Source organism: Saccopteryx bilineata, chromosome 2 (genome assembly GCF_036850765.1).
Source record: "Saccopteryx bilineata isolate mSacBil1 chromosome 2, mSacBil1_pri_phased_curated, whole genome shotgun sequence".
NCBI lineage: Eukaryota > Metazoa > Chordata > Mammalia > Chiroptera > Emballonuridae > Saccopteryx > Saccopteryx bilineata.
Window position 1 is genome coordinate 105392078 of NC_089491.1, and position 15461 is coordinate 105407538.

At 37.8% G+C, this 15461-nt stretch overlaps 1 protein-coding gene across 2 annotated transcripts in view; it reads right to left on the reverse strand.

The window, feature by feature from the left end:
* Positions 1-242: 242 nt before the first annotated feature.
* TMTC2 (transmembrane O-mannosyltransferase targeting cadherins 2) overlaps positions 243-15461 on the reverse strand; it is a 420661-nt gene continuing 405442 nt past the window's right edge. For both annotated transcript variants that reach the window (XM_066257560.1, XM_066257561.1), the window contains exon 12: positions 243-2336. In XM_066257560.1, the coding sequence (XP_066113657.1) occupies positions 2157-2336 (180 nt within the window). In that variant the 3' untranslated portion in view covers positions 243-2156. The remainder of the gene's footprint in view (positions 2337-15461) is intronic.

Sequence of the window (15461 nt, forward strand, 5' to 3'; positions counted from 1 at the left end):
TGCTACCTGGGAACTGGGTCGATATGAAGCGCCTCTACTGTGCAATCAGCGAACCTATTAAGAACCAAGTGTTTTTGAAAGGAGGAACAATAACAATAAAAAAACCCCATAAAATGTTAAGAATAGGAAGTCATCATAGGTCAATAACTATTTAAATAAATAAAAATGTTAGACATTGAATTTATCTCTATATCCTTATATTAAATCCCTTATTTATGTATTAATTTTTTTGCAATTGCCAATGCAGAAGATGAAAAATACACTTCAACCCATATTTTTGGTTTGACCATGGTTTTGTTGTTGTTAAGTATCATTCTGAGAACACAGTGATTTAGTGTTATAATTTAACCTTTGGCCCCTCAATGAAATGTTTACAAAAGACTATACATATTAGGAGGGCCTTCTGATTAATGCCATCAAAAAATTTCTCTTACTACATTTGCCCTTCCTACAAAAACATTAATGACATAGAAATACTACTTTAAATTCATTATCCCACAGTATTCGGATATGAAGAACAACATATAAAATATGGAGAAATAAAGTATGATGTATTTGCATGTCCAGCTTCCCTTTAATGGGGATGCTGACCATATATATACACACGGAGCATGAGTGTAAAGGAGAAAAAGCTAATTTTCAGTTGCAAGGAGCTAGCCTGATGGATCAAGGTTTGTTATTTTGCTATGGTAGAATAATAAATAAATAAATAAATATGCAGAGTATTGTATTTCTACCTTCTCTATGAAGAAGCCCATAGTGGACTGTTGTTTCTACAAAGTTAATTTTTAGTAGTGAAGTCTGACTGCAAGTCGAAAAATGTTCAACAAATGTTCTTCCTACTTCATTTATACTCTTGTGAAATGATTGCTGAAGTGGTTACTAATAGGTAATGAAATAAAATACCAAATTGGCTAGTGAATAATGGTTTTCAACTGTAAAAATCCCTTAGCAGAAGACCTAGAAACATGAGGGTTAATGCCACACTCTACTGCAGTTTAAAATGAGGAGTCATTTTTTAATGTCTTTTTTTGCGAAGAGCAAAATACAAAACATATGATAAAAACCATTCCTTAAGAACTTATCAGCTATACTGTTTTGGTACCTATTAAAAAGTGATCAGCAGTGCGTGCTAACTTTTTCCAAAACTTAAAGTCATTGGCAACCATCGTGACATACTCTTTTGAGCAGAGCTGATTTTTTTAACCAGCAACATTTGGAAAGCACAAAGTACCTTCCCTTTTGTCTAACAGTTGCTGGTTAGTCATTGGAACTAGAACACTTTTAAGCTTCCTTCTGATATAATCCTTATAAAAGCAAGCACATTAACCAGGTATAGCCATTTTAAAAAGCAATTTCAAAAGCCTAAGAATTAATACAATCGATTCTAAGCTGCTTTGGGGGGAAATATTGGCGACATTAGAGTCAACACTGCTTGCCTGCCACAGGCCTCCCCAGTCCCTCCTACAGTAACACGAGTGTGGAGTGTTCTGCGTATCTTTTTCAGAACACGAAAGCAAACGGTGCCCGAAAAAGGGAAGGCTGACATCCAAATCATAAGACGGTATGTGACCTAGTCAGGAAACAACGTCGATTCTGACAGGTCCTGACAGAGTATTAAAAAAAACTGTTTTCTACGTTGGAAAAATTGATAAGCAGGCTGTCCCAAAGAGGGAAGACAGCAGCGTCAGGACAACCGGCCAGCTCCCCAGGGTGCACACTACACGTTCATCACTCCCTATCAACACTTGACCTGAACAGTTTACGGTGGCTGAATGGACACTCTGGCTTCCTCTCACAGTGTTTAAGAAACAATATAATCTCTAAATTAGCTTTCAAGAATGAACAAAATTTGAAAGTTAGACCCCCGTCCCCTCTTTAAGAATGCCAAAAGGTTTTCTGTTTTAAGTGCTCCGGTTTAGTTCTATGGGTAACAATCTCATCCTTCAGGAGGTTTCCAATGTTCCCCCCATTTTTGGTGTTAATGGCTGTGTCAACAGCAAAGTGGATACTCCCAGAAGTGGCAGTGACCTCAGTAACCTCTGCCCCAGTCTCGAAGTCCACACTCGCTCTTGTCATAGCACTGCTGGGAAGTCCTGTTCATCAATGAAGCCGGCTTTAAATTATGGAGGAGGATGAGGTACTGCCCTCCTATGTCAGGTCTTGGAAGTCTTTAAGCCTTGCTTTTCCATGATGTTCCAGAGTTTGCGGAGATTGGACTGTGTGATGACATCATCCGGCTTGAGCTGCAGCGCCCGCAGGTAGTTGGCCTCGGCCTTCTGGAGTCGGCCATTGAGGTGGAGAATGGCTCCCAGGTTCATCAGCGCGGCCGGATACTACAACCACAGGGAGGAAGGAAACTGATTAAGAGGACATTTCAAGCGTTCCTTCATGGAAGACAAAAATCTTCACCCACTTATGCAAATGATTCCCTTATGTCTGGAGGCATTTTATGGAAGCAATTTAGCAATTTATACAAACAGACAAAGATAACTGGAAAAGGAAAAAATGTTTCCAAACAGCCCTTATGTACTTTCAAAAAAGGCAGGCAGGTAAAGAAACAATTTTCTTGTTTAATGAGAAAGTATAGGTTACATATGAAAACTTAGTAACTAGTCAAGTTGTACTTTTCCGAGAAAAACGTTAAACATGATACAATTTTAGATGAACAGGATTAAATGTTTTTTCAACTCAACATCAAGAAATAAATTATTAAGTGGGAAAAGTTGGCAGATCCATGCCCACCACTTTTTGTGTCCTCTCCTTAACAATATTCCACACCATTTATGAAAACATAAATAAGTAAAACATACTGTAAAACTTAACTGATGTTTCCAGGGTAAACACCCTGAAAAAGAAAGTTCAACTGTAACCACTAAAATCCTTTCCAAATCTAATCTAAGTATTTTAATGAGACAAAGTCCTTATTTATATTTTAAGTCAAACAGTTTTTAAACTTATTAGTGAATGTTTACTATAAATATAGCAAAGTAAAAACCACATGAAAATAGATAAAATATGGAACAGAAAATATAACCTTTATAAGAAAAGTTTTATGGTGTTTAATAATAATTTGCAGATTTTTTCTGTTATGTGTGATAATTGCAATACAAAGTTATCATGTAGAAGGCAAAGTTAAAAAAAATAAATGTATGAGTTATGTAGCACTAGTTTAATACAATGGAGTCATCCTCAAATTCTCAGATATTAGTTAACAACAAAACTCCTTCCCCCCTCAAAAAATACATTTTGTTTGTTATCTATAAAAAAGGGCTATATTGCTCTTGTCCCATGGAATTTTCTGGCTAACAGAAAGTAATTGACATTTTGGCAGTTACATAAATGCATATTTCAAATATCAGATAAAACAAAAAGTGTTTCCGCTAAGATTATGTTTTCACTTTTCAGATGATGTCAACTCTTAATTGTCCTGGCATATCTGATCCTGACTAAAATAATTCTTAATTATTTTTATGATTTAGTATCTCCACAATGCACGTATTTTTCAGCTGAATTAATGTGACTCCACTCTTTACTGTTAAAATAATTATTTCCAAACCAATGCAATACTGGGGAGAGAGTTGAGTAGCTCAGAATTAACTAACTGGGGAAAAACGAATCAGATTTGGATTTTAAGGGATCTGGATTTGAGTTTTTGATCAACCACTGCTGTGACCTTGGTGAAGTTCTCTAATATTTGTGCCTCAATTCTTCCATTTGTGAAATATTAGAATAACATCAACCTTTTGCACATTATCAGAAAGATAAAATAAACAAATGTACCACAGTACATGCACAGAGGAGACATTCCACAAATATCAAGATGACTTTTCATCATCTCATTGTGCTTGAGGTATATAGCAAATGCATGTTTAGGAGATTTATGCTACTATACATACTTCTCAATTTTTATTTCAATGGCTACACAGTATGTTTCTGGATGTACACCAAAAATCTCTTAGTCCTCAACTACTGGGCATTATTCTTCAATGTTTCTACATCCTTTCCAAAATATAACATTGCAAATATAAGCTGTTCCTGACCTTCAAAAACCTTTTGGTCAGGATGACTCCATACTTATCAAGAAAAATACAGATGGTCAATATCTAATTTTAAACACCAATCCAAATAAACATAGCTCTAAATTACATGTGCAGTGAATAGCTCCACATTGGAAACCTAAAATCACACCACCTACACTGTCTTCCTAAGAGAAATCTGCTATCATACCACCCATTATTATCATGAGTTTGATGCCTGAACACACTTCTGAGTTATGTCTCCTCACAGAACTTAACATGACTGTCAGTAAACAGCGACTGAACTGATGGCAGTGTCCACAGTTTCAATTACTAGAGATGCTGAACAGATTAAATGTTCAAACTTCCTGCTATTTTGAGTAGAAAGGGAGGAAATGGGGAGGGAGAACCACAGTTGGAGACCAGTCTTGACTTAACAGAAATAGAAGATTCTGGCCTAGTGGATGGGCTGAGAGAAAGCAGATGGCTCTGTGGGATCGCTGCTATTTCATGAATCACCTTATTATCAAAGTGTCTGTGCCTAACTATAATTGTAATTCAAGGGGATTTTAAAAAACACTCAGAGGTTACCAAGTTACACTGCCTAGGTTTCAATGCCAGCTCCACCCAGAAATGTGTGCACGTGGACAAGATGAGTCCAAGTTCAGTTTCTCCCAGAAATGGGGTGATAACAACACTTGCTCCTTAAGAGTTGTTGAGATTACATGAGAATACACAAGTATTGTCTTTTTTATCTTCTTTCCTGTCTCCTTATCATCTCAAAAACACAAAGCAGATCTCCTTGTCAGTGTGCCTGAAGAGCTACTGAATCTGAACTCTGAGGATTTAGAAACTGGCTCTTCTTTTACCAGCTTTGTAGCCTTTCTTGGCGTACACCTGGAAGAGATGCTGTGAAAATAGGTGAAGTATATCGAGACTTGACTAGGATTACTAAACGGCCGCCTGGGTTCTGCTGTCCTAGGGAGACTGTGAGTCACCTTCCTATCACCAAATAATGAAAATAAGACATCATTCTAAGAAAATACAATTAGGAAGTTCAATCTGTTATCATAATGAGTCTGAATGCTAATGATAATGGTGTTTTGGAAAAAATTTAATTTTGCTTTATCCACAAGACTAAATTACTCATTAAACAAAAATAATCAAAATTTGACATTATGAAGTTAATGTGGAATAACAGATCTCATGGAAGCTCACATAATACTCATTAATAGAGTTCCCTAAAGAATAAAAATCCAAATAAACTAAAAATGAGCATATTTAAGAACATCATTTGATATTTTTAAGCAGATAATTTTAACTAGATTACTTTTTCAGAGGAAACATCTGGGTTTGAATGTATCTATTTTATAAAGCAAACAAAAGTTCTTTATTTTAAGAATCAATGGACATACATTATGAAATGCTTTTTAAAACAGCACTATTGATTTTTATTTGCATGAATGGAAACCGATGAAGTTCAGACACTGGTGTGCTCAAATGTGACATGCATATCCACTACTTCCAGTAACTGCTTTCAAAGTTAATGACAAAAAATCTCACGCGTTTGTTAAAAAATTATGAGGAAAACTGGACGTAGACTACTTTCTCCTTCTATGGTTTTCTCTTTTCAATGATGGGGGCTTTATCTGTTAAGCCCATCGTATCCCACTCCACAGCAATGATATGGGCAGCTCAGCCCCCCAGACCGAATGCCTTCAGGTCATCTAGCCCTGCTATGAAAATGAAAGTTCAGAGAGTGGCATCAGCATCACCCAAGAGTTTGATAGAAATGAAGAATTTCCAGTGCCACCAACTGAATCAAAATCTGAATTTTAATAAGATACCCAGGTGCTTTGTATGCTCATTAAAATTTTAGAAGCACTATTCTAGAGGTCATTCCCTGATCCTAGATTATATCACTTTATAGCTTTGAAGTGTTTTTGGTTTTGTTTTGTTTTGTTTAATAAGAGAATAAAGTTCCTAAAGAACTAAGTATTTCAGATCAAATGTCTATCCTCCCACAGAATGAAATTCTTCTCTTGGCTATGTAATTATTTAAGGTAGCAAGTGTTCCAATGAAGATTTATTAACAGAGTCATAAATGACTAAGTATTGTTAGGAGAAATTAAAAAGCCTTTATACAACCAAATAAGAACAGGTAAGATTTCTAAACAGACATAAAGATGGCCTAGCCATAGGACTGAGATGCCAGAAGTCCAGGTGAGTGGCTTCTGATTACATATTGGTGTCATTGTTGTCTGCTAGCCATGAGTCATGGGCTGGAGAACAGAAATCCAGCTACAACTGCTGATGTCTTCCTTCACACATATTCTCTTTTATTAAAGACAGCCGATGAAATTTTCAGCGTGTTAACAAAGGCAGTCAGCAGCTTGCACTCCAGTAACATGGGGCTCATAGCTCCATACAACAAACGATACCACCTCCTACTTCACAGACTAGAAAGAAGAACGAGGCTCTTTTTATTTCCTTGAAGAGAACAGATGCTTTACATCAAAGGGACTGACTGGCAACCATATTGAGCAACCAATGACGTCTTTTTTTTTTCCAAGTCTCTAGGGAATCATGCTTTTATTGTTACTTTACTGTGGTCTTTGGCTTATTTCCCCAGCATTGAAGGAAAGAGCAAAACTAAAATAATAGATGTATATTGGGGCATGGTAAACCAAAGACAAGATTACAAAGGTCTGATTCTAGACTAATGTCCTTGAGGCTCCCAAGGAACCCAGCTGAGCTCACAGGGTTTCTGAGCACCTAGGATGGGAAGACAAGATCATTTCCCTGGCCTTTGTCTATTATGTAGCCTTGGAAAGATATCTATGAAGCAGGAATAGTGAGACCATAAGAAGATTTAGGATTGAAACTTCCTGTTTCCATTGGGTACAGGACTAAAATGTAGACCAGTTGTTTTCAACCTTTTTACATTTGGGGACCAGTGAAATTAGGAGCGTTATTTTGGGGGCTGCTAAGGCAGAGATCACCCTGAGCATGAACGCATCTGACTAAGGCCACTGGGTCTATAATCTTCATACATCAGAGTGATTAATTCTTCCATGGGCCAGCGGGAAATTTCTGGTGGGCTGGTCGTGGACTGGCAGTTGAAAAACACTGTTTGAAAAAAGGACTTAGGTGGGGCCTAGAAAAAGGAAGACAAGGGCTTGGTTGAAACGTTCTGATCAAGCAAGAGTTCTGAAAACCCAAAAAGGAACTTACTCTTTGTGAGCCATTGATAGTTCCTGTAGCCACTTCCCTTTTAATAAAGGTAAATCGACAGGCAAGAGAAGACATGAAAAAAGATGGACAGAGATAATACACTGATATTCCTAATTTTATAAAAATATTTTCATTCAAAGTGTTGCTGAAATTAGCTATACAGCTGTATATTTACCATTGTATGAACTAAAGAACTTTTAAAAATGTCATTACTCTGGCCCTGGCCGGTTGGCTCAGCGGTAGAGCGTCAGCCTGGCATGCAGGAGTCCCGGGTTTGATTCCCGGCCAGGGCACACAGGAGAGGTGCCCATCTGCTTCTCTACCCCTCCCCCTCTCCTTCCTCTCTGTCTCTCTCTTCCCCTCTCGCAGCCAAGGCTCCACTGGAGCAAAGATGGCCTGGGTGCTGAGGATGGCTCTGTGGTCTCTGCCTCAGGCGCTAGAATGGCTCTGGATACAACAGAGCGATGCCCCAGAGGGGCAGAGCATCGCCCCCTGGTGGGCATGCCAGGTGGATCCCGGTAGGGTGCATGCGGGAGTCTGACTGCCTCCCCGTTTCCAGCTTCGGAAAAATGAAAAAAAAATGTCATTACTCTTAACATTACTCTTACCTAGCTATTACTTGGTTAGTACACTATATATATTTGGGATGTTTCCAAGATAACCATTTTTAACTTCCCTTCTGGATATAATTTACAAACTTAAATGAGTTTGCATGGTCTTAATTTTTTAACAAATTTTCACTCTTTTTCAAGTAGTTACCAAATAACTTGATGAAGGTTGCATGTTGCCATTCAAATGTATATATTTGGTTGAAATTGTTGCCCAACGGAATTTACTGAGCAGTAACTGTGTCATGATGCCTAAATATGAATTGTATAAACTTTAAAGAAAAATATTTATGAAAAAGAGTATTTCTGCATAAACACAAGGGTTCTCTTTATATTTATTGTGCCTTATACATGGCAGATATTTAATAAATAATTACTGAATTATAAAGTTTTTAAGATTGTCTTTTAGGCTTATGAAAAAAGGTATAATATGAACTGAAACAAAGTTAGTGACTTTATTTCCCTCAGTTCCAACATCACTCCTCCTCCTTTGTCCCAATATTCTGAGGCCAACCTAGACACCTGAGTAAGTTAGACTTGATTCCTGGCCTTCCTCCATACACAAATGTACATACATTCAATTGTTAAGTCTTGGCAACTTTATTCCCTAATCTCTTTTAAATCTGTCTCATAATTATACTCTGTTCCTTTCTCCCTACTTGGTTTAAGCTCTAATTATCTTTTTCTGGGTTATTTAAACAAAATTATTTTGACAGAAAAGTATAAATGAATAGTACCTGAACTGACTGATGAGTCATAGATTAAATGAATGAACAAACATAATGAATAAAGCCATATGCAGGCTTCTTCTCTATTATAAGTATTTTAGGCATATAAAAATTTCAGAGACTATAAAAAAAAACTTTCTACTTGCCTAACAAATAAAAACTTACACCAACAATTATCTCTCACCATCCTATTCCTGAACTCACCCCTATCCTCCCAAGAAAACCACTATCCTGAAGTTGGTATTTATCACCCCTGTATATTTTACACTTTTATTTTTTGTGTACCCATAAAAAATGGAGGCATTCAAAAGTTTTAATTTTATATATTTTTCATTATCCTCCATGAAATGCTATTCTGCCAAGCACCAGACTAAAAATTTAAGTTTTTATACTCATCATTTTGTTTTTAATATTTTTCCATGTTCATATATGGTAGGTTCAGTTCTTTCATGTGAATTCCAGAGAATAACTACCATTCTCTCAAGACTGGAAATGCAGACTCTTTATTAGATGGCTCTCAGCAATAATCTTGTGCCTATTTCTACACATGCTCATGGGAGAGTTCCTTGCAATGGAATTGGCTGGATCATGGGGAGCTTCAACCAGGCCAGACAGTACCAAATTGCTCTCAGTGTGGTTGTAGCAAAAGGCATTAGCATCAACATGGAACATATTCCATCTCCTTCCAAACACTGCTATTGTCTGACCACTTTAATTTTTGCAAAGTGAAAGTTGTAAAATAGTATCTTTTGGGGCTTAATTTCTTTTTCCTGATTACTAGAGAGGTTAGTAACATTTTCATAGGTTTAATAGCTTTTTACATTTTATTTTCAGTGATGCACCCCTTCTTCAACATTTGGACAGAATAAGCTTTGTGAGGGTTACCACCTAAACGGTGATATCTGGAAGGTAATTAGAGCTCTCACAACCTCAAAACAGCCCTAGGAATAGAACTGTCAGCCTTGGTCTCTTCCTGGTCAGAGTCACTGTCCCAAGACTGACAACCACATAACCACTGCTTCTCAGATGAAAAAAAAAATCTGTTAATACACAAAATGAAGGAGCCTTGCTAAGGTTCACTTTCAGTGCAGGTGAGAGGTGAGGAGAAGCCTGGGTAGCTGGAAGGTGGGCTGGAGTCAGGACAGTGGAATCCACACACATGTCTCACAAGAACTACAGGGAAGCCTAGGTAACTAGCATGCAGAAGAGACTTTATTTTCTACTTCTCCATCTTCATCTAGACCCCTTGCACTTTGGTTTTCTTTTTATTTCCCTTTCTCGGGGACAGTAAGAAAACTGACGGTGGATGACACTGTGTTTCATAGTCTTCCTCCCTTTACCACACCCTCCATTTCCTACTGGCCCTGCTAGTTTAGAATCTCATATCATTCCTAAATTCCATCAGCTTCCTATTCTTTACCCCACCTTCAATTTTTCCCTCCTCCAATCTATCTCCCACCCAACCACAGGTCTTTCTCAGCACCACTGAGGTTTCAGAGGGTCAACCTGTGTGTAAAGCTAGCGCCTTGAGCTCAACGCTAAGAAACACTTCACAACTTGACACCCAAAAGATGGCCTGACTATACATTCTGCAAGTGCCTTGTGAAGCTTCTGTTTCTGCCATGTGTTGTTTTAAGCATTCATTTATCAGAGTGCTCCTCTGAAAAAGCTCTTCTTCCATTCTCTTTTCAACACATTTCTGCTCATTTTTAAGACAAGCTTAACAATCTCTGATTCATAGCTTACTTCACACATTAATTGCGACACTTTCCGCGATGAATTATATCCACTTGATGTAAGCGTCTGCCTACTTTGCTGGAGGGTGCGACAGACAGTGAATTTACTTTAACTGTCTATACAGCATTAGGGCCAGGCTCTGGCATATGAAAGAAACTCAGTGAATGCTTGATGAAAGAAGAAACATTTATATGGTTTAACAGGAGGAGCTGACCTAGAAGAGGTAAATTCTAGCCCAATCTCAATGTTCTATAACAAACATTTACTAAAGACCATGTCTAGGTTGCTGCCAGATACTCTAGCTAAGTGGTGAACAAGAACTATATATACACGTATATATATATTTAGTCTACACATGGCTTTAGGTAACTTTGACTTAACGCAAACCATCAGAAGGTACACAGTCATTATCTCATTTCTGCTCCTCTAATTTAGGAGGTAGGTGTAACTGTTACCCCCGCTTTGTTCTATGCACTGTAGGGCACTGCACAGAGGAAGGATCCTCTGCCCTCAAGGAGTTTACAGTCCAGGGTATGCATGCAAATTCTAGTGCTGCAGAGAAGAATCAGGCGTGTCTACAAAGTAGATGCAAAGATTGAACTGTGCAACAGAGGGAAGCTATTATTTCCTTATGGGGATGAGACAATTAGACAACGTAAATTATCAGGTTGTTCAAATCTTTTATTTTTCCAAAATGAAAATGGCATAAAAAATTTGAAATTGGTGGGTCATATTAAAATAAATTTTCTCACCTTTTAAAAGTGTTTTCAGCAACCTGTAGGAGCCAAGTCAACTCTTAACACAGTGGAGAGAAGCTCTAACCCTTTGAGTAGTGAGTTTTTTTCATGCTTGCTGACCCCCAGGAGTGAGTTTTTTTTTTTTTTTTTTCAAAAAATGAAATTAGTTCCGGTTACAGTTTTATTAACTTAAAATCATGTTTTTTTGATAACCAATATATGGGAACAACAAGCACATATCTTTGCCTTTTTTAAATGTTGCCTTACACATTTTTTTTTGCCTTATACATTTTAAAAATAAGTCAATCATACTCTGGATGGTCAGGAGGCACAAGGATGTACACGAATGTTTGTATTAATCAAAGAGTTAATAAAGAAAAGTGAGGTTCAATTAGTTTGGAGATTAAAATGTCGTAGTGAAATATCTGTGATGTTAACCCTTCTGAGACCAAACCAAACATGGGGAAAAAAATCTTATTAAAAGTGAAATATATTAATATATATCTGTCACAAAATTCTGTGATGAAATGAAATCCACAAGCACTTCAATGCTCCCAACTCAGAAATGATAGCTCTTCATAGTCAAGTTTTTACTACAGTCATATTTTGAATGAAGTATCTCTCCAAAAAGATTTACCAAACTGTACATACAGCACAGGAAGACACCATAAGAAATCTAGCAGCAGCAAGGCAAATTCTGACAGATAATAGAAATAATTCATTTTGATTCTCAGTTTCAATACAGTACTTGTGTTTGTGAAATAGCTTTGAATAAAACAAAACAGATACAGGTGACAAGCAAGACACAATGCTGTATTAAGGGAGTAGTTTCAATTTGTCAGTGACACATTTTCTCATCTGTGCTCAATCCATCTCGCTCACATCTGCTCCATTTCAGTGGGTGTTTCAAGAATGTTCATTTAAGTTTTATGATGGGTGTGAGTGCCACAACGTGGAGTGCTATTTATTTTTATGGCAATCAAAATGCCAACAGCTGCCCTAGCCGGGTAGCTTGATTGGTTAGATCATCATCCCAAGTACAGAGGTTGTTGGTTTGATCCTAGGTCAGGGCATATACAGGAATAGCTTGGTGCTATTCTCTCTCTAATTCTCATTTTCTCTCTCACACACACCTTTCCCCTCTTGCTGCAATCAATCAATAAATTTTTTTTTTAATTAAGTGAGAGGTGGGGAGGTAGGGCAGCAGAGAGACATACTCCTGCAGGCGCCCCAACTGGGATCCACCCAGCAAGCCCTCTACAGGGTGATGCACTGCCATTGGGCCCTGCTCCATTGCTAGGCAACCAAGCTATTTCAGCGCCTGAGGGGAGGCCATGGAGCCATCCTTAGTATTGGGGCCATCTTGCTCTAACCATTTGAGCTATGACTGCAGGAGGCGGACAAGGGGGAAAAGAGAGATATATAGAGAGAAATAAAGAGAGAGAGAAATAAAGGGGGGGGATAGATGGTCACTTCTCCTGTATACCTTGACCAGGAATCGAACCTGGGACTTGCACATGCCAGGTCGATGTTCTACCATTCAGCCAACTGGCCAGGGCCAAAAAAAAAAAAAAAAAAAAAGTCAACAGTTGTAGTTTGGGACCAGCAGTGATAGTAACAAAGTCATTTCAAAGGTGGTGGTTACTTCTAATCGACTGTGAAGTGTATCTATTCAATTAATATGACCTAAGAAATGATTCTTCACCAAAGACAATCCTTTTTCAAAGACAGGTTTTCCTGATGTCTTTAATTTCACAAGAACATTTCTTGTGTGATCCAAATGGAAAACCTAGATCCAGGTCACCTAAGTTTCACTCGCAACTTTTATAAAACACAATCACTACACTGTTTAAGATTTGAAATAAGCAAATTTGCAGTAAAACTACTAAATAAAAATCCCACATAAGTGAGAAAATATGTGATGACTTGAAGTGCATGCAGATGAGAAAAACAAGAATTTATTGAATTTGAAGACACTGAAGGAAAAAAGTTTAGAAAAGAATCGGCACAACAAGCCAACATCATCTATCTCTTTAAAACACCAAGAGCTTTCTGTCTTTACTAATCTACATAGTTCTTACAACACCCCTCCCCACGCCGGCATCTTCTTCTTCTCCTTTTCTTTGAACCAAATTCCTTGCCTGTTTCTAGTCCAAATATGATTTAAGCAGCATAATTCACTCTGCACTTTATTCGTTTCTTCTTAGCATGAAGGGGAGGGAGGAACATATGCGTGCTTTCTCAATCATAATCATATTACACAGAAGGCATTCCAGCTGCACAGGCCGTCCAAGTGTGTATGTGTGAAGCGTGAGTCTGAATATACTTAATGAAATGATTGCTCATTCCAAGGAGTTGAAACATCACTGGAATAATCATGCTGTTATTAAAATGTATTTCAAAGATAGGTTGGAAATTGATATTTGGGTTTATAAAACTTAAGAACTCAATTGTCACGGAAGACAAAAGTAGAGAACAAATTTTTTGAGGGGTGGTATGCTGACCTTTACTATGCAAATTGATAATTTGATCAAAAATACTGCCAGAGGTATAGATATACTTCACTGACAAAAACCCAGTTTATACCAGGTTAAAGCTCAACAGAAGTAATGGCAACCAAATTCAGGAAGTTTTTAAACCTACAAACAAGTTTCCAATGAATAGCTTTGGCTTGATGGAGGTTAACTGGGAGATATTAGTTTGCATATTTTGGAAATCATTGATTTGTTCCTTGTAGAGGCCATGAACAGGAACACAGCCAGGGACAGTTCAGTGTCCTGAGGCAAAAGCCACAGTGGCTCCACTGACAAAGGTACTGAAAGCAGTACTGTGCTGAATGCAGCACAGTAAGGATAGAATTAGCAATTCTGGGTAATCAATAGGTGGGGTACATATCTCAAAAGTGAGCCACTTCCCTTATCCTTTCCTCTGCTCTAAATAAGTTCCCTTTCCTGACTTCCTCATTCTCTTTCTCTACTTCCTGACTTCCTCATTCAAGTCCCTGCTTCTGTTTGTGTGTATCAAACACCTGTAAGGACTGGGGGTCAGGGCTGTCTCGTGAAACCTGGACAGGGGATTGTGAGGTGGTCTCCCCCGGTCCCTCAGTGCACGCCATGTGGTCTCTGAGGAGTCTCTGTCTGTACAACAGTTCCTGAATAGGATTAATTGAAAATATTTATTTAAAAAATTTATGGAAATGAGCATGTCAGAGACCTCTAAATCATGGATTAAAATTTAGGTTAGGCATACATGCTGAAAAGAAGGGTAAGATTTTTTTTTTTCCCTCTCACAAAGCATATGGGGACCATGGTGTAAACAGGCAGGATTAATCCAAGAGTGACAGTGTTGTTAACAGCAATCATATTTCAACATGACACTAGAAGGCAGCAACTAACTGTCCACCCGCAGAATGAAGAAACACGTTTCACAGAGAAGTCACTACAGGCTGTATGCACGTGGGAAGTGGAAAATCTTGTGAATGCTCTGAATTAGGATGACCAGATCAAACTTAACAAGCAGGAGCAAAGCTATTCCTTCAGGAACTATTAATCTTTCCAAGGACTAAAAATAAACTGTAAACACACATCTGATGCATGGCATTCTATTTGCACTTTTATAGGGCCAAGACTTTGTTGATATATGCCTGGAAAAATAATGATGCAAGGTCTCCACACATCATTTCAGGAAATATTCCATCGGGACATACCAATCAAGGTGAAGCCATGCTATACTCCAAGCCATTACACTTGCCAAAGTGTCACACCTGCTGAAATGTAAAAATAAACATGGCTCGTGTATATCTACACTCATGGCAAATCAAGGGAGCTTTAATGGCAGACTTTCTGTCACTTGTATAGAGTGAGCTCACATAACACCCTCTTGATCTCTACATTGATTGCACTTCTGCCTACGTTTCTGAAATGCTCCTACTATCTGAAATCGCCACATTCAGAATGCATTAATCACTTTCCTTAAAGCCTGTCGAGTCAGCACATTTTTGTATCTATGAGAAGGTTTTAAAGACTCACTTGATGACATTTGTTTTTCATAAAGCTTCCAAAACTGTGTATAATACAGATTTTGTATTGCTTTTACCTACCCTGTCAATATCTTAGCTCTTCTTTGACAACTCTGTTTTTGAAAATGCTACACTTTTACTTTCTTGGCTTCCTTCCTTGGTTTACCATGTTAATATAAAACAAGGAATCAATCAAGCAAATGATAAGCAATCAATAAAGCAATTCCACAGATCCAGAGTTCAAGTAACTGCTGGCTTCAGATATGTTTATTTGATACCTTTTCACCCATATTCCACAAATAACACCCCAAACAAGACTTGGAAAAGGAAGGTAGAACAAAATAAATGACTTTGGACCCAATGATTAATTTTCATATGCC